The 17,795-nt window shown below is 50.4% G+C and overlaps 1 protein-coding gene across 5 annotated transcripts in view; it reads left to right on the top strand.

Annotated features, from left to right (window-relative positions):
- Positions 1-2,223: 2,223 nt before the first annotated feature.
- Positions 2,224-17,795, top strand: part of UCKL1 (uridine-cytidine kinase 1 like 1) — a 41,351-nt gene continuing 25,779 nt past the window's right edge. For 3 of the 5 annotated variants that reach the window (XM_073308949.1, XM_073308953.1, XM_073308950.1), the window contains exon 1: positions 2,224-2,340. In XM_073308949.1, the coding sequence (XP_073165050.1) occupies positions 2,270-2,340 (71 nt within the window). In that variant the 5' untranslated portion in view covers positions 2,224-2,269. Of the gene's footprint in view, positions 2,341-10,589; positions 10,776-17,795 lie in introns of those variants that run through there. The other 2 variants (XM_073308951.1, XM_073308952.1) reach the window with 2 other exon arrangements.

The raw sequence follows: 17,795 nt of genomic DNA, 5'->3' as shown, positions 1-17,795 counted from the left end.
TTCACAGCAGCTGGGGACACCAAAGATGTAAGAATGAGACCTGCCTGTAGGATCAGGTTTAGATTGCCAATAAAGTCCTCGTCACTTTCTAATGCCTTTTTTGGCAGATCACCAAACAGGCAGCAGAGTTAGTCAAATCTCCCTTAACGCAGCAGTTTGCCAACAAATCTGTGAGTTGGACCAATGAAATGAGGCTAAGGCCTTCTTTGACAGGGAGATTAGGAACGTGTAAAGCAAGCTGAAGGATTTTCTGCATCGGCCCTTTCCCTTACCCCCTCCAAAACACAAGCCATCCTGAATTACACCCCGTGCAGCCCACAAATTCAATGGGGATGTAACTCAGTGCAGATCTGGATCTAATAATATCTATATTGTGCCAGGTTCCATTGCACCATGTGGCATTCACCTTGGTGAGTATGAGGCCAGGCAGCCCTCCAGTGAAGAAGGGAGATAGCACTTTTGCCTTCTCAAGTGTCTACAAAGGGTCAATAATTCACTTAAGTCTCAGGCAGTTCAAGAATGCAAAAGGCCAAGAATGTGCACAATGCCATGGGTAAGCAAGTGCAGCAGATCTGCAGCTCCCCTCCCTGTGAAATTTGCATTGTTGAGCCAGTTCCTTTCTGAACTTAGCATTGTTTGCACACATCTCTCCTTTAGCCTTCTCTGCCACTAATGCTATTAATGACTCAGCCAACAGCTGCACCTCGTGCTGGAGAGAAGGAGAGAAAGCAAGTGCTCTTGTCTGTTCTCTCAGCCTTGGCTAATAGTGTTTGTGTTTCAGGGGCTGCTGGATGATGTTATAATCACTATTTTCTATTTAAGTGCATTGGGGCAGGGAACCCAAGGGTTTTCTTGCTCCTGCATTGGGCCAGGAGGGGAATGTCTTTTTTTAGTTACTGCCTAGTCACAGAAGAAAAGCAGTCTTTGCTGTGTGGATGGCACAGCCATGTTGCTGTCAAAGGGACATTTTACCCTTTCACGTTCTTTTCTGTTCCAGTATTTTCTTCTGTCCCTTTTGAGTCTCGAGTCGCATTCATTCAGATTTGCAACTGTTTGTGGGAGAAGGCATTCCAGTAACCTTTGTGATCATGGAAAGAGAAATCTAATGCCCTGATCCTGCAAAGCCATGTGCTTAGTTCTACACACTGTGTCTTCAATGGGACCACTCCTGGGATGTAAATTCCACAGAATTCTTTGCAGGATCAAAGCTTCCTAACAATCAACCACATTATCTACCATCTGCTAATTCAGTTATGACAGCTAATGTATGCATCATTTCTGCATGAGCTAATAAATAAAATACACCTGAAGAGTGCCGAGATCAGTCATAGGCTTGAAGGAGGAATTACTGAGTGGAATTCTATGACTTGAGACCAGACAAGATGATCGCCATGGCCCCTTATGGCTTTAAAAATCTATGAAGGCTCAGAATGGAACCCAAGTTCTGACGCTTAATTTAATAATACAGTAGCTATTTGCTGTTAACCCACCGCTGGTCACACACAATAGTCTAAGAATATACCCAGCTCACGTGACTTAACTTCCTTATAGGACTTGCTGCGAGAGCTGCCAAGTCTCACCCATCTGGGGAGGGAAGCTCATTGCTGATTACTGTTGAGGCAGTTTTTAAAAGCGCTCTCAGCACTGAAGGAATGTGCAGCGTGCCACCGAAGCATGTTAACTCTCACATGCAATTTTGGGAGATCTCCCTTTTCCCCAGTTTTTCCCGTTTACCACAGGGCCTGGTTGTTGACTTAGCACATGGTATAAAGTTATATAGCTCCAGCATTTAGCAGGGCTACGATTTTGGAGGCTCACTGGTAAGTAGCTCTAGTATTTTGCAGGCCCGGTGTCCTCTCCCTCTAATATTTTACAGGCGGACGGCTCTGGCATTTTGCAGGCTCGCTAGTGCACGCTCTGGTCCTTTGCAAGCTCTTTTTACATTTAAACCCACCACAGGGCTTTGTGTGTCCAGCAGCATCCATCTCCTTCCTCTGCACCCCATGACCTCCAACCCGCCCTTTCAGTTTCCTTTCCTTGCACGGTCGTTAAGTTTCCTCCCCTGCAAAAAAAAAAAAAAAAAAAAAACTACGACTCCCATGATGCAAAGGGCTCCCACCCTTCCGGCGAGTTGTAGTCCACCCATGGGTTCCTCGCCTCCGGGAGTAGCGCGTTCGCGCCCGCCTGTGAACTACAACTCCCATGAAGCCCTGGGGCGCAGGGAGCGTCCCGCCCCAGCCCCTCTCCCAACAGCTGATCGCGAGGCGCGATGGCTGCAGCCGCCGGTGATGGTGGGGGAGAGGGAGTGAATGAGGAGAGAGGAGCGCCAGGAGACGGCAGGTAACAGGGCCCACTGGGGAGCCAGGGGCGGCCCCTGGGGGCTCTTTGGGGTGCAGGAGGGGGGTGTTTCTGTGGCTTGTTTGCGCCGGAGTCGGTTGCCAGGGCAAGGCTGGTAGGGCTGGAGTCCAGGCAAGGCAGGACAAGCTCCCCTGAGCTCTCCAAGGGGAAGGCTTCAAGATGCATCCACTTTGCCCCTGCAGTTTGCTGTGGTGGGGGCTTTCTGAGGAGCCCCGGGGCGCGGTGGATCTGTCTCTTCTGCATGGGCATTAACCATCTCCCCGGCACTCCCAGGGGGCAGGATTTGCCCTAGGGAGCTTGTCCAAGCTTTCCCTTGCGTCTCTGGCTTGCAAGGTGCTGTGCACCTGAGCTGGCTGCATTTCAGTGGGGCAGCATGGAGAGCATTTGGAAAGCGCCCTGGGGATACTTCAGGGTGAAAAGTGTTTGTGTTTCCACTGCCCTGTACTGGGCTGAATCAGGCCTGCTCAGCTGCCTGGGTGTCAGAGGCCCTACCTTGCTAGTAGAGATTCTTCTTAAACTCAAGAATCTGGGGCTAGTACAGGAGATCTGAGTTCAAACTCAGCTCTCCGCATGAAGCTCCAAATGCCTGTGATGAGCTCTGTGATAACGGTGGTGTGCTCAGTGGGCTTCATGCTTTTTGCAGGGGTCACTATTCAGAACCATACAGTTTTACATTATGACAGGTTTCAGAGTAGCAGCCGTGTTAGTCTGTATTCGCAAAAAGAAAAGGAGGACTTGTGGCACCTTAGAGACTAACCAATTTATTTGAGCATGAGCTTTCGTGAGCTACAGCTCACTTCATCGGATGCACGCAGTGGAAAAAATGAAATCCACTGAATGCATCCGATGAAGTGAGCTGTAGCTCACGAAAACTTATGCTCAAATAAATTGGTTAGTCTCTAAGGTGCCACAAGTCCTCCTTTTCTTTTTACAGTGTAAATGATAGCATGATATGCCCTGCACTCATTAGGGAATAGTGTGGTACCCTTAATTACTTGCAAATCTCAACTGTAAATATTTAGAGGTGACCAGTGTACGCATCACAGACTGCTCTTGCAAGGGTTATAAAATCTGCAGTTTGTTCTTCTGGGGTGAAATTCTAAACCCTCTCCTGCCCTGTCCTCCCCCCACCAAAGTCAATGTCAAAACGCCCACTGACTTCAGAGAGGTCAGGATTTCACCTGATGTTTATAAACACAACTGGAACCTTTCTGCACTTGTGAAATCTTTATCTGTTGCTATCTTGAAAACTGTGAAAACGATCTCTGTGTTAAACTCTTTCAGTGAGGAAAGATTCTAAGTGGGTGTTAGTTTCACACACCTCAACATTAGCAAAGGGTTCTAGTCTGCATACACAAAACCAAGGAATTAGTCACTTTCCTTCTTGTTGCTTTGTAAAATGGTCAACAGATTAAACTGCCCTGAGGATTAGCTTTCTGGAAAATATTAAAGTTTAGCTGTTTGCAAATCATGTGTGCTTTTGCACGTATGCACACACCCCTTCCAAATATCCTGCACTGCAAAAAGTGTCTTAACATTTGCCATCTTGGAAAAGACGTGTGTATATTTTTTCCCTACTCACATAACAGAAAAATGGGTGGATGGATTTTCCTCAAAATTTCTTAAAAAAAAAAAAAATTCTTTGGTCTGAGACCATGCATGGAATATACCCGCTCTAGCGGTGAAATGTTCAGAACTCTATGATGAGTGTCTACAAACGATATTTATAATAAATGCTGCAAAGTAACGCTTACTACAGTGCAGTGTACCCTAGTCTAGTGTTTCGAGCAAACCCCTGGGGATGTCCCGAGTTCCCATGTGTTTTGCTCCAAATTAGTCAGCCACGTGATGTGTGACTGTGGGCAAGTCACTAAGGCCAAATCTTTTGAACTTGGGGGCTTAGGTTTTTCAGAGACGCTGAACGCACTGATTTCCAGTTGAGGCTGTGACAAACAGACCACTTACTTGGGGGGAAAGAGAGATTCAGGCCCCGACGTTGGAAAACATTGCCCTTAACCTTTTGGTGCCTCAGTTTCATCAACTGTCAAATGGGGCCTATGAACACAATGAGTTTACCAGAGGAAGGAAGTGCATTACTGAGTAATAGCTAGAGAAGCTGATGAGTAGTTGGGTTGTACAACAATGGCTGTTTTAACCAGGTAGTCGGGTATCAGTTACACTGACCTCATGGTTTCCTGTGTCCAAGCTGTCAGAAATGCAAAAATGAACAGATCATAAACTGTGGTGAGAAGGGTGCATTATTTTTGAACTTCATGGAGCTTTGATAATCAAAGTTATTAACAGAGGATAAACAAATGTGCGTGTGTTATTCCACGGTGCCTGGTTCTCCTCTGTTATACCGGGGTAGGGGAATAATGATTCCATCACACTCAAGGGAGCCACTCCAGTGGAAATGCGGTGTATGTTTGTGGCGGGTCGGGCCCCTGATTTTTCAGTGAATGGAGCTCCTTTCGATGATTTGCCTTATATAAACACTCCTTGCTGGCCAGGCGTGGGCTCTCTTCTCTGCTAGCAGCAGTGATTCTGCATTTTTTCCCCGTGGGCATGAATTTTGCATTCAAGTTGCTTCATGATTGTGGCATGGTGTTGCCATAGAAGGAAGTGGTGGTACCGTTGACCTCTGTTGTGGTATTTAAATATTTGGACATTTACCATTAGGGGGTGCTAGTACCATCCCCATAAACCTGTCCGGAGCCGCAGATTAAGGTGCTGCTGCTGGTTATACTCTAGAGTGGAAACTTTTTAACTCTTTGGACTCTGGAGCATTTTCATCCTGTGCAACTGGTGATCCGGACTGGCTGTACCAGCGGCTCTGCCAGTGTCGGGAGTTGGGTCCTGCCTCTCACCAGGAGAACGGGACTCTGTGCCTATCTCCCTTTCCCCGTTCTTGGGGCAGGTTAGCACTGCACGCACCAAGCCACAGTTACGTGTCTCGCTCTGGTGGTCGTGGCGGTGGGAGGATGCAGAACGCTACTTCCGAGCTCCTCCCTTCTGCTCCTGGGCTGAAGCTGCTGCTCTGATGAGCTGGCGGGGGCCAGGGAGGGCTGGGGGAAGGACTCCGCTCCCTTTTTGTTGTTAGGGAGGCTCAGTGAGGGAAGAGGCGCGTCTACCCTGTCAGTTCTGCACACACAGCTCAGGGCTCAGCTTTTTGCTAGGCGAGGCAGAGCGCTTCAGTTCTTGGTCCCAATCACGAAAACGATTATTTACTTTTGCCAGTTATGCTTGCGGGTTTCAGCCCTGCTTTCTATTAGCCTCATGCATCCTTGTGAGGAGTTTGCCCCACCAGCGTAACTACGACAACGTGGTTACACCGGTGCACGTTTCTCTAATGTAGGTGAGGCCCCAGTCTGATGGGCACCCAGCAGCTGCGTGAGAGGAGTTCAGGGGACTTGCATGTGTCCTTTAGACTCTTTGATTGTTTGCTGATGTCTCTTTTACGCACCCACCCTGGAGCAGAGGCTCCTGTGTGCAGAGACAAAGGTGGGTGTCCCTCTCTAAGGACGAGAGGCCCTTCATGCTTTGTGCTGATGGGGCTGACATGGAGAGAGATGGGTGTGACGAGAAGGATCAGAGATGGCTTCTTCCTCAGTGTTAACGCAGCCCAGGAGTCTGAGCAGGCGGCAGGGCTATAGTCCGGCCGGTGGTTAGTCTCAGAGGCCTTCTCTCGCTGTCATTTCACCGGCAAATCAGCCTCGCTCCACCAGGCTCAATGGAGCTGTGTCAGTTTGCACCAGCTGAGGATCTGGCCCTGACAAACGCATAAGGTCCCAAATGGCTTGGAGTCGTGGTGTACAATTGTTTCAGTCTGGTGGGGGGCTGTCCTTCAGATCCCGAATCTCTCTCTCTTCTTCCCCCCCCCCCCCCCCCCACTCTTTTGGATTGTGACATCCACCACTCTGTCATGGAGGGTCAGTAGAAGAAATAAGTGAGACAGGGTTTATACAGGACGTAGTGTGTTCTGCCAAGCCAGCGGTGTGAGCCAATGCTACATTCATAGCAGGGCCCACTATAACTGGTTCACGCACACAGGCCCTGATCCTGGAGTTGGATCTACGTGGGTGGTCGCCTGCTAGGGTCATGTATGGACACGAAGGCCCACATGGATCCAGTTGTAAGACTGGGGTCATGGTGACCAAAAGAGAAAGAATCCTGGTTCATTTCAGCTTTATCCTAAAAATTAAAGGAAAAATAAATGATTAGCATTTTCCCAAAATCTGCATGAACGTGCTGGAATGAAGGCAAATTGGGAAGACATGACTCTAGCATTTATATTGAGTGCATGTCCTATTATGATAATGTCTGGGCCATTTTAATAGTCAGTGTGCAACGCCAGACACAGACCATCCCTCACTTCTATGAACACCCCTCCCTCAGCATCTGTATTTCACTTACACCCACCCAAGGGCCGTTGGGCTCTCAGTCGTAGAACTAATATAATATAGACATGATGACCAGTATCTTACACTCGGACACCGCTTGTGAGGCCAGCTAAGAGCAGAGTTGCTGTGCTCCCATCAGCCTAACCAGCTGTAAAGGGAAGTTCACAAGCATCTGAAAGATACGCATGCTGAGGAGACCGAGGGATTGTTTAAAGAGGGTCAAGGAACAGTGGGGCGAAATTAACAAGAGAACCTGTTTCAAATCTCTTTTAAATCTGCCTTCTTTGATTTTCACAACTAACCCGTTGCCACTGCTGGATGAATCGACTGGAGGAAACGTGGGTGCTTCTGACGCAGGTTGCCAGCTCTGATTATTGTATTGTATCGCTATATTTAGGGGAGGGAGGGCTTCCAAGTCCCAGGTCTTCGACCTCATTCTCACTTGCTTGCGTTAGAGTCTTGGCTTGCATTTCTTTTTAAAAGTAAGTTTCTAGCCCTTCTGGGCCACATCTACACCGGAAGCACATTGGCAGTAAAGGAATATCGGTATAGGATGGAAGCAAAGCTCTTCCTAGTGTGAATGCAGCTATATTGCTTGGGGTGGACAGTGCTGTTGATCATTCCTTTCAGACTCTTCCTGAAGGTCCGCGAGCTCTTTGGAAGGCAGTCTATGTTGCCAGAAAGTGCAGTCCTTAGAACTGCCTTCAGACTAGATTTGATTTGATGCACTCCTCTTGTGGACTGCCACTGAGTCTTTCTTCAGAGTCCGAGATGATTTGCAAAGATGGAAAATGTTGTTCTTGGCATACTTTTAAAACAACCACAGCATAGAATGAAGAAAGGCGATTTTGTCTGACTCTTACTAAATTAGGAGCTAGATTAGACTGCGGAGTAGACTTTGTCAGGAGAATAGGTGAAAGCCCCGTCATTTGGCCATTGAGACAAAGACCGGAAAAAGGCTCTGATGTTCGCTGTAAAGAACAATGAAGCATTGGTGGGGAGCTTTGTATGTCTTTTTCTTTAATGGGAAAGAATAGAAATCACTGGGGAAAGATTTTATTTTTAAACTTCTGAAAGGGCTTTACAGACACGGGGGAGTTTAAAATAAAATTACAGCGCGGGAAAAGTTCTCCACATGTTCCTTTGAAGTTCACCAACTCTGCCGTGCGATTGGCATCATTATTTAGCGGGGATGGCTCAGTATAATGGCTTGAGTTAGGGCCGCATTGTCAGTTTTACCTTTGAATTCCCTTCCCTGTGGCCGTGTGTCGCAGTTTTACTGTTATTTCAAGCAGGGGTTTGGGGCAGTTTCTTTTTGTCTGTTTCTTTACATGTCCTCATTGGTCCAAGTGTTAGTGATTTGATACATGTTTCAGGGTAACATTCTCTTCTGTTAATCTAGCTGTTGGGCATCGGTGCTATAGTTTTGTGTGCTCCATACTAGACTAGGATCCCAGTGCCCCGAAATCCTATTCACCCACTCTCGTGCACACTCCTGTTTGTTTCGGAGTTGGGCCTTTGTCTCCAGAGACCAGTGCAGCAGGCCGTTGAGTGTTGAAATATCTGAGACCGTTGCAGTTGGGCTTTCAGCCCCCGCAGCTTGCATTGACCAGTCGGGGTGGTGGCTCCTGAAAATCAGCACCTGAAGTGGCGTACCTGCCTCAGCAAAGGAAACCAGCTCAGAGAGGTGCGTTACGGCCGTTAAAGGTCACTCACAAAAGTTATCTGTATTGCACTGGTGCCTGAAGGGCCCCAAACAGGATCGAGGGCCCCTTGTGCTGGACAGGGCTACAGTGTTCTTAAAACCCACATTCCTGGCACACTTGGAGCAAATGCTCAATGCCTGTCCCCTCAGGTGTACGGAATAGCCCCTCTGATCTGGGCCTTCTTTTGATCTGCCCTTCCCGCTCTCCAAACGCACCTCTTGGCCCCCTTCTTCTCCACAGCCTGGCGGCTCCATTTTTCAAAGCACTTAGGTTGTCAAAAGTCAAACCCAGAATTCCTAGGGAGGGTTGGCCGGAGGCAGCTGTTATGGGTGCAAAACAAAGGAAAAACTTGATCAGAAATTCTGTCCCGGGGAGCTGGGCCCCTCAGTCCAGGGGAGCAAATCAGGACCCCAGTTCTGATCAGTCTGCGTTGTGGGGCGGCAGGGGAAGCTTATTTAATATTCATAATCTGGATCATAATCACTGCCTGTGTGAGGGGTGAAAGTCCCTAATTATTATGGGTGTTTACCCCAAACTTGTTGTCTTTTCTCTTTGTTCGAGTAACGTCCCTTTTGCTTTGGTGATACATCAGTCTTACGTACACCGGTGACCTCGGAGCAAGGCCCGGATGTGTGGCACACAGCCTGGCAGGCTCTCATGTGCCCTGGGAAGGTGTATACAGCCCGTATGCTGCACCAGACACCTGCTGCTAAGTGGCTGAACGCTCTGTATCCTGATGCTCCTAGTCCCCCAACCCTTACCAGCTCTGCTGTGCCAGCCCGTCTGTGGTCCTTTGCCTAGAATCCTCCCCCCTTCACACTTCCCCTCACTCCCTGTGTTCAGTTTGGTAATTCCCTCTTCCTGTACTCCGATGCTCATTCATGCCTCAGCTGCCCCTTGGCATCTGCTGGCAGTCAGGTATTTCCCCAGGCCCAGCCACATGGCCCCATGCCTTTCCCCATGTACAGCTCCTTCCCGTGTTGTTGTCTCTGCCGGGAGGATGTGTTAAGCTGGGAGAGGAGCAGCAGGTGGAAAATTGCTGTCGAAGTGGCAGGGCTGGCATAAAGCACCTGGCAGCAGGATGGCTGAGAGTGCAGAATGCAGCGGCCTCGTGCATGGGGGGCGAGGGGCGTGTGAGGGGGTGTCTTGTTTGCGTGGTTACCCATGGCAGGGGGTGTTGAGTTTCACAGACTTGTTTATGCTGGGGCTGGAGGCAGGTCAGGGGATATCAGGAGACCTCCGCAGCTGCAGATCCACCTCCAGCAACAGGCTCGGCCACAAGCTGGGAGCTCCTCATAGCTTCCCTGCTCAGAGTGAATTTGAATTTGTAGCCAAAAGCCAGGAGGCTAGGGGCTCCTGGCTCCCTCCCCTGCAGAGCTGGGGTCTGTCCCAGGAATGCCAAGGCAATATTAATACCCCGGCTCAGCTTCTGGTGATCGGCTGCTTAGGACAGAGAGTCTCTTCTGTCCCCACTGGCTCTTGTTTGGGTATTAGTCTACTCATTCCCTAGGGGGAGACTATCTGCCCTAGCAATGGGATGGGCCAGCTAATCCACTCGCTCTGATCCGTTCCGAAGGACCCCGGCTCCCCCCCACAGCCCCAGCTGCAGCTCTCTTTATCCAGACACTGCTACAATTGCTGGGCTGGGGGAGTCGGCCCGTCACTTACCCCAGCAGTGGGGCATCCTCGCTGCTTCCCCCAGTGAGTCCAGACTCTGAATGTCAGTAGCAGGTGAGTGAGCCCTGTCCCAAGCCGCGGGTCTGTTGGTCGGGGTGAGGGGTGGGGGGAAGAGGAGGTGCTGCTGTCTTTTTTTTTAAACAACGTCCGTGCTATTAATATCAGGTAATGAACATAATCTCCAGGATAAGTGATCCTCTTCCCAGGCGTGTTGGCCGCTCCGGGACTCTGCTGCTGGTGCTTTCTCTCCTCCCGCTGTCTTCCTTGCCCAGCCCTTCACTGACACCCCAGCCCCCTAAGATTTCAAAGGAAACCATGCTGGGTGTCTGAAACCCTTCCTCCAGCCCCACAGGCTCTCTGGGGGTAGGGAATAGCCCCACGCAGGACTACGTTGGTGTCATTTCTCCAGAGTGCTTCATTCACATGGCAGCCCTGTTACAACGTTAGTGCCGTTCAGGCGGCCATGTGACAGGCAAGCCAAAAAATACACACACACGCTCTAAACTCCTGAAACCCATCCCTCCCTTGCCCCCCACTAGAGACTGATTCTGCAGCAGCTGGGTGGAATGAGCAGCCCCCCGATGTACGCGGGTGTCGGGATATCTGGCTGCTGGGCCCTTGGGGCTGAAGGCAGGTGAGTGTCGTAGTTTGCTTGCTTTGTTTTTTTTGTTTTTGTTTTTTAAATCCCTGTTTGCCTGCGAATGAATTCGTAGCACCTCCGGACCCGAAAGCATCGTGCCTGTTTGTCAGAGGGCTGGGAAATTGGAGACAGCAGCTGGGAGAGAGAGAGCAGCTTTGCCAAGCACACAGGGTGAAACCTGTGCAAAACAGCTCCTCTTGCTGCAGGATTTAGGGGTGGCTATTGTTATGGTGGGGGAGGAAGATAGCTGGGAAGAGAGTCTGGCTCAATGGTTAGGCTTAGCATGTTGCAAACAGGGGTGGGATTCCCCTTTAACTCACTGGCTTTGGATCCAAGGTCAGGAGCTTTACTGGCTGTTAGGGGGAAGGAGAAACTGTGATTTTTTTTTTCCCCCCGGGTTGGGAGTGTTTGGGAAGTGTGTGAACTCTTTTTCCTACTGAAAATTAAACCTGCTGCCTTTTTAGATGGCCCAACCTTTGGGTAGGGGTGTGTGTGTCTTCTCTTTGGCCTCTCAACCCGTCTGATCCTGTCCATGATGCCAGCTGGTCCTAAAGCTAATCAATGGCAGTTTGAAGCACAAAATGCATTGGGATAGAAGGAACTAAATTTTAAAAGGGGGAAACCCTAGGACTACCTGAGACAAGGGGCAAAGTCTGAACTAAAATTGGAAGCATCCTTCTCCTCTCCCCCCTGTATGATGAGTAAATTGAGTGACAAAAGAAAAGCTACCTTAGTTTGTGCCAATATTAATTTGCACAACTAATTCCCATCTTGCAGCAGAGTGGGGCTAACAAATCAATCACCAACAGGAGTGCAGTTGATTTACTCTCCAAGATTAACAGACAGCTTTGTGGGACACCGGTGAACGAATTGCACTGTGGTGTTTCACACTGGTAAAGGAACTGGAATTATCCCTGGGGCTTGCTCTCCCCTCCCCCGGTCAGGGCAGGTGGGATTAGGTGGGCGGGATTTAATCTGGAGTCCTGTTTGGAGGAAGGATTGTGGTTGAGAATCACAGAGACAGGAGAGAATTTTGTGAGGTTGGGAGTGTTGTGATGAGCATCCAGGGCTGTGTAGCCAGAGCATGTCTCTATCCTTCATCTGGTCAGGTTTAGTGTTAAAAGCTGAAATAATACTTCCCTGGTTTATTCAGAATCCCCGTGTCTCTGAGTAGGAGGGGATGGGGCAAAGGGCAGCAAGGAAGGAGAGGAAACTTCTCTGTCTATCCAGCAGCGAATAATAATTTCACACTCTTCATACCTGGCTCTTCTCATCACAGATCTCAAAGCGTTTGTTGGGGGCGGGGGGGGGGTTAGGATCATTCTCCCCATTTTACAGATAGGGAGCATGAGGCATCGAGAGAGAAAGTGACTTGTCCAAGGTCTCCCGGCAGGAACAGAACACAGGTCTCCTGAGTCCCAGTCCAGTGCACGAGTTACTAGGCCACACTATGCGTTACCCAAATACATTTGGGAGGGCCAAGCCTTCCTCCTATTAAACTCTTGTAGTGTTTTTGGGCTGATGTGACGCTTTGTTTTTAACTGGAAATTCCATCTCCCTGTCCCACCCAAGACAACATACCATGGTGGGATGTGTCGTTCCCCTGTGGCTTCCTGGATTGACTTCATTGGAAACAAGCTCCCACAGAGGGGACGTGTCCCACCAGGCTGTACGTTAGGGAGCAGCCGAGAAGGAGGAGGGGTTACTTGTCCCTGGTGTGTCTCCACTCCCCTCCTTTGGGAATAGCAATGAGAAGGCCCAAGTTGGGGAGCCACTGAAGGGGGTGGGGTATCTCCGATGTATCAGAGCCCTTCTTTGAGGTCTAAGCTGAAGACCAAGAGGGGAAACAGTAAAAGGATCGTTCCTGGTCTCTTCCGTTCTCCAGACCATTATGCTTCAGATATAGACTGAAGTTCTGGCTTTGTTGAAGCCACCGGCAAAAGTCCCATTGACCATGGGTGGAACCAGGATTCCACCCCCAGGTTCTTTTGAAATGTTATGTCGAAGCCTGAGTCCTGCTGGTTTTCGACAAGACTTCGGCTGCGAGGTCACTTAGTTACTTTTAGAAACGTTACCCGTAGAACCGTGGGCACGTCACCGTGGGGAGAAAACTACAACCAAGACCAATCCCCTTCGTGTTGTGTAGGTGGCATTAACGCTGGGCTTTCCTAGTCATTGCTGAGCCAATGGGCTTCGCTTTGTGCCTGTTTCAGGATCTACAATTCGGTGAGCAGTTCTGGGGAGGATTACCTTGCATTAGTCGTTATTTACTGGTGGCGTTGTGATGGTTCCTTGGGGCCCCAGTTGCGGAGCAGGACCCTGTTGGGCCAGGTGTGGTACCCAGACAACGGTAGATGTCTTTAGAACTGAGCGATGCTATAGTGCCCCATAGGCTTTGAAATGCTTTCTGAGGACCCGCCACACCCCACAAAGCACGTGGAGCAATGCTAAAGTGCTCCCCTGCAGCTCCCGGACCAGGCAGTCCTTTAGTATGGCCTCCTGTTGTAATTCCAACTTCCAGCAACGTAAGCCAAGCAGTGTAGATGTCATAAGTGATCGTTCTGAATCAAATTATTTCAAATCTCTCCAGAAACCTCAAGGCCCAATTTCTTCTTCCTAATACAAAATACAAATTTTCTTTTTACAAATACCTTTCCATATGGCCTTGGGCCATTAACCCAGAAATGACTCCAGCCCCCTTGCCTAAGGGGCAGGATTGTGTGTGCTAAATGCCCAGGCTTGTTGCTGTTTCATGTTACAGCCAGCCAATATCAGGGCCCCACTTAGATTATTTGCTCTCTGAGGCAGGGAACCATTGTTTGTTCTGTGTTTGTACAGCACCTAGCACAATGGGCCCCTGTTCTATTACTAGTGTTGCTAGGCGCCACTGCAAGACAACGAATTATTATTCTGTTTGAATGCCGTACACGCGTGGCAAGACTGTCCCTTCTGCAAACCCCTTACAATCTAAGTAGGCGAGATTGAGGTATAAGTAAGGCTACGTTTTAGTCACGGGTATTTTTAGTAAAAGTCATGGACAGGTCACAGGCAGTAAAAAAATATTCACAGCCCCATGACCTGTCCATGACTTTTATTGTATACCGCTAACTAAAACTTGGGCCAGGGGGCTGCGGGTGCTCTGGGGGGAGCACCCCAGCCCCCTGCTTCAGCCCTGAGCCTCCTCTCACACCCAGACTGATGCTGCTGGCCCAGGGGGGACAGGGGATTCACTGTGCTGGGCTCCTAATGGTTTGAAAGAGTAGGAGCAGTTGTAGCATTAGGCATCTGCGCCAACTGCGGGGTCCCAAGGCAGCGAAGGGCCCCCTGAAAGCCAGATCCGACCCGCCAGGTGTCAGCTGCTCTGTTCTCTGTGCCGACCGGGGCTCAAAATGGTGCCCTCCGGACGGCGTGATCTTGCCCACGCTGTGCGTGTGAGGTCACGGGTAGGGCCCAGAACTGAGCTATGCAGGAGGCCCCCACGGGACAAACACTGCCACTGAGGATGAGACAATCCCTGCCCTGCCAAGCTTACTACCTAGAACCCCACCCTGCCCAGAGAGCCCTGCACCTGCCCAGAGCCCAGCTGAAGTTGCCCGCTCGTCTCACAATGGTATCGCTGATACTGAGAGTGAGAAGGGCTCTGGCAGACAGGATCCCTGTGTTCTCCATCGGTAAAACTCCCTTCGCCGCTTCAGCAGCATATCCATCCCCACCCAGAGAGCTGCATTTGGAATGTAGATGAAACGATCATTTTCCCCTCCCTGGTAAATAACAATCGCGCCTTCGTCATCTTTGCTTTTATCGAGCTGGAACGTCTCTGTTTACGCACCAGCATCCTTCTCCGGTGTCAGCACCGCTTGGGGAATCGCGGGCACTGTTTAATTGCTGTCTCGGGGCTCCCCAAAGAAGAGCAGAACAGAATACCCGGGCGGGCTGTCTGTGCTTTTCGCGCTTTCTCTAGGCGGGGAGGAGTCCTTCGAGTTGATACAGTCTAGTGGACTTTCCCTGTCGGCCTCACCTGTTTGTGATCATGGTTTTTAATTCTCTGTTCTGGACGTTTCTGTGTGGGCAGATTCCTGCACCTGGATGCAACTCCATTGAAGTAAAGGAGAAGCAGGGGCTGCCCACATCATTCTCTGGTCAGATGTGACCTAAATAGAGGAAACAGAGAAAAGGAAGGACAGCTGTTATCTGAAGCCCAGAAAGGCTACGTGAGTCACTCAAGGTCATGCAAGGAATCCGTGATGGAGCTGGGAACTGAACCTGGATTGCTTGATTCCTGGCCCTTTGCCTTACCCACCAGCCCTTTCTCCTGCTAGCTAAGACAGCAAGATTTACACCTCTTCACTGTTCATTCTGCGTAGCTGCAGCAGGTGCTTTTAACATTTAAACTTTCATTTGTGCTTTTGCTGAGGGTTTTCAGACCAACCTTTGACCAGATTTAAAATTGTTATAAGCAGGTTGGGAGAAAAAGCTTAAAAAAAACCAAACAAACCCATAAAAGCTTACCACTGGGTAACCAAGAAATATAAAAAACCCCAAGGCAGTCCCTTGGTGTTGGACTCAGAGGATCATGCTCTTCGTGTTGGATTTGCAGCAGCTACCATGCCATGTCCACCAGAACCTAACTGCCACAGTCAGTGCTGCCAGGGGTCCATCCTGCTGTCACCGTCTGGATGACGTAAAAGTTGTTAAAGGCGAGATGGTTCTGTTTCTGCTCCATTCAGACCCCAGGGAGTTGGGGAAAGGGAGAGGTGGGGGCAAATTGGTGTTTGCGAGGTGGGAGAAAACCCCAAAGGTAGTTGGGGGGGAAAAGGGCCGTCAAGCCAATAGGAAAGAAAAAACTTGTCACCACCATCAGAAACAGCTCCATGTGGGCGGCAGGTGCCTTCATGCTGTGGGATTGGTGAATGCTGAATGCTCATCTCCTCTGAGGCCGGGCGAGAGTTTCACTGGGAGATGGATGCTGGCATGTTGTTAAATGCCGAGCCAGGTAGATGATCTCTCTAATCCCTTGGCTGGTTGCCTGCTGCTGAGGCTCTCAAGCAGGGTTTGAAAGGTTACAGCCAGAACTGATCAGAGACCAAAAGGGTTTGGAGTGAGTCCGCAGAGGGCCGGGAGCTGCTCCACCTTCCAGGAGCCCGTTCAGCCTGCATGACTCCGCTGCCTTTCTGAACTCACTTAAAGATCATCTTGTCTGCAAACACACACCTTTTCCACCGCCCCCAGCCCCTGGTCCCCATCTCGCTTCTTAAAGAGAGTACAGCATAGAAATAGGATGGTATTGAAATCATGCTGCAGGGGGAGCCCCTGGAAATAAGTGGGGGGTCACCCCAGCACAGTGAACATAGCAAGAGGGGATCCCCAGATTTCCTGTCCTGCGCAGGGTGATTTCCTCTGCCTGCCTTTTGTGGCCTGGCTGTTTTCTCCCACACTTTGACCCCTTCAGCAAATCAGCTGGGGTCAGGAAGTGGGGTGGGGGTGAGACGCTTGATGTCCAAAGCACCTCTTTGTCTCCAGTTCCTTCTGTGTCCCGCTAATAGACCTGGGCAGCTCCACAGCAGGCTTGTCCTGCAAAGAACGGTGTTCCAAGAGACAAAGGAAGTGGTGGCCACACCAGTTCTAGCGTCCATCCTTCGGTGCCCCTCTTATCTGCTGGTTCCCCACCTGCCTAGGCCAGAAGGGACAGTTGTGACAATCCAGTCTGGCCGCCTGGATAACTCTGGCCGTAGAACGTCCCCCGGATAATTCCTCTTTGAGTTAGAGCAGAGCAGATCTTTTAGAAAAACACCCAATCTTGATCTACAAATGGTTGGTGACGCTTGCCAATTCGCTTTGCAAGGGTGATGGCGCTGCGGCTGGCCTCTAGGATGGGGTCCCCCAAGGGTGGGGGAGCAGTGTCAGGTGTCGTGGCCTCCTTGATCTCCCCAGGTTGCTATGCGGAAGGGGGTCTGTACGGGGAAGGCTGAGAGGACCCTTGTCCCCTTTGTATGGTCAGGGGTCTCAGGAATAGCTTGAATCCTAGGTAGGAGAAGAAAGAGTAAGAGCTCTCTCCAGGAATGAGCCGGTGGCCCTCACTTTCTACTGTTCCCATGCCAGCTCTGGTCTTTCTCCACTAGGACCCAGGAGATGGGGGCAGGCGGTGCTAAGCCTGCTTCCCTGCCCAGGCAGCGCCTGCTGGTGCTGTTGTTATCCCCTTACGTGTACTTAAGAGGGAGGAAAGGTCCCCCCGAGCCTTGGAAATGGAAAGCGCGAGGAGCAGGGAGGCCAGAGTCGGCAGGATCTGATAGAAATAATCTGTTCCATCCCTGGCACGTCGACCTGGCAGCGCCGGCTGCAGCTTATCTCCTGGCCGGCTGCAGTTTATCTCGGCACCTCTGCCACGGGGCTACCAAGTGCAAAAGGACTTGGTTCCCCCCCTCCTGCTGCAGCAGCTGGTGAGAGGAGGAGGCGGCACTTAGCAGCGCAGCACAGGGCATGCTCACACACCCACCCCTCGCGCTCCCCTCCCCAGGGGCTTGTGTGATTGTACCACAGCAGCCTGCGTCCCCCTCCCGCTGTGAGGCCAGAAGGGCTGGAAATGCACCGGCTGCAGCCAGACCGCCACTTATCGGCAGATGGAGGAGTTAAAAATACAACCCACCACGCACCACCCTGCTATCAGGGAAGGAGGGGGGTCTCCTGTCTGTGTCTGGCTATTTTTGATCTCTTTATATGGGTGATCTTTTCTTTGTCCCCATGAACCCCTCTGCCTTCTCACTTGGGGGAGTGGGTCTGGTGTCTGCTAACCCGGGGGATTGCCATGTGTTGGTATTACGTGGATTGTAAGCTCTTCGGGGCAGGGACCATTTTTTGTTCAATGTGTGTACAGCGCCTGGCACTGGGGGGTCCTGAACCATGTTTGTGGGACCTCTAGGTTCTACTGCAAGGCAAAGAATAATCATTATTAAATACATAAACACTGAATATCCGCAGCACTTTATAACCCTGGGCACACATTCCCTGCCCTGAAGA

The sequence above is a fragment of the Lepidochelys kempii genome, chromosome 13 (assembly GCF_965140265.1).
Source record: "Lepidochelys kempii isolate rLepKem1 chromosome 13, rLepKem1.hap2, whole genome shotgun sequence".
Lineage (NCBI taxonomy): Eukaryota > Metazoa > Chordata > Testudines > Cheloniidae > Lepidochelys > Lepidochelys kempii.
The sequence above is the reverse complement of the archived record's forward strand: the minus strand, read 5'-3'. Positions and strand labels throughout refer to the sequence as shown.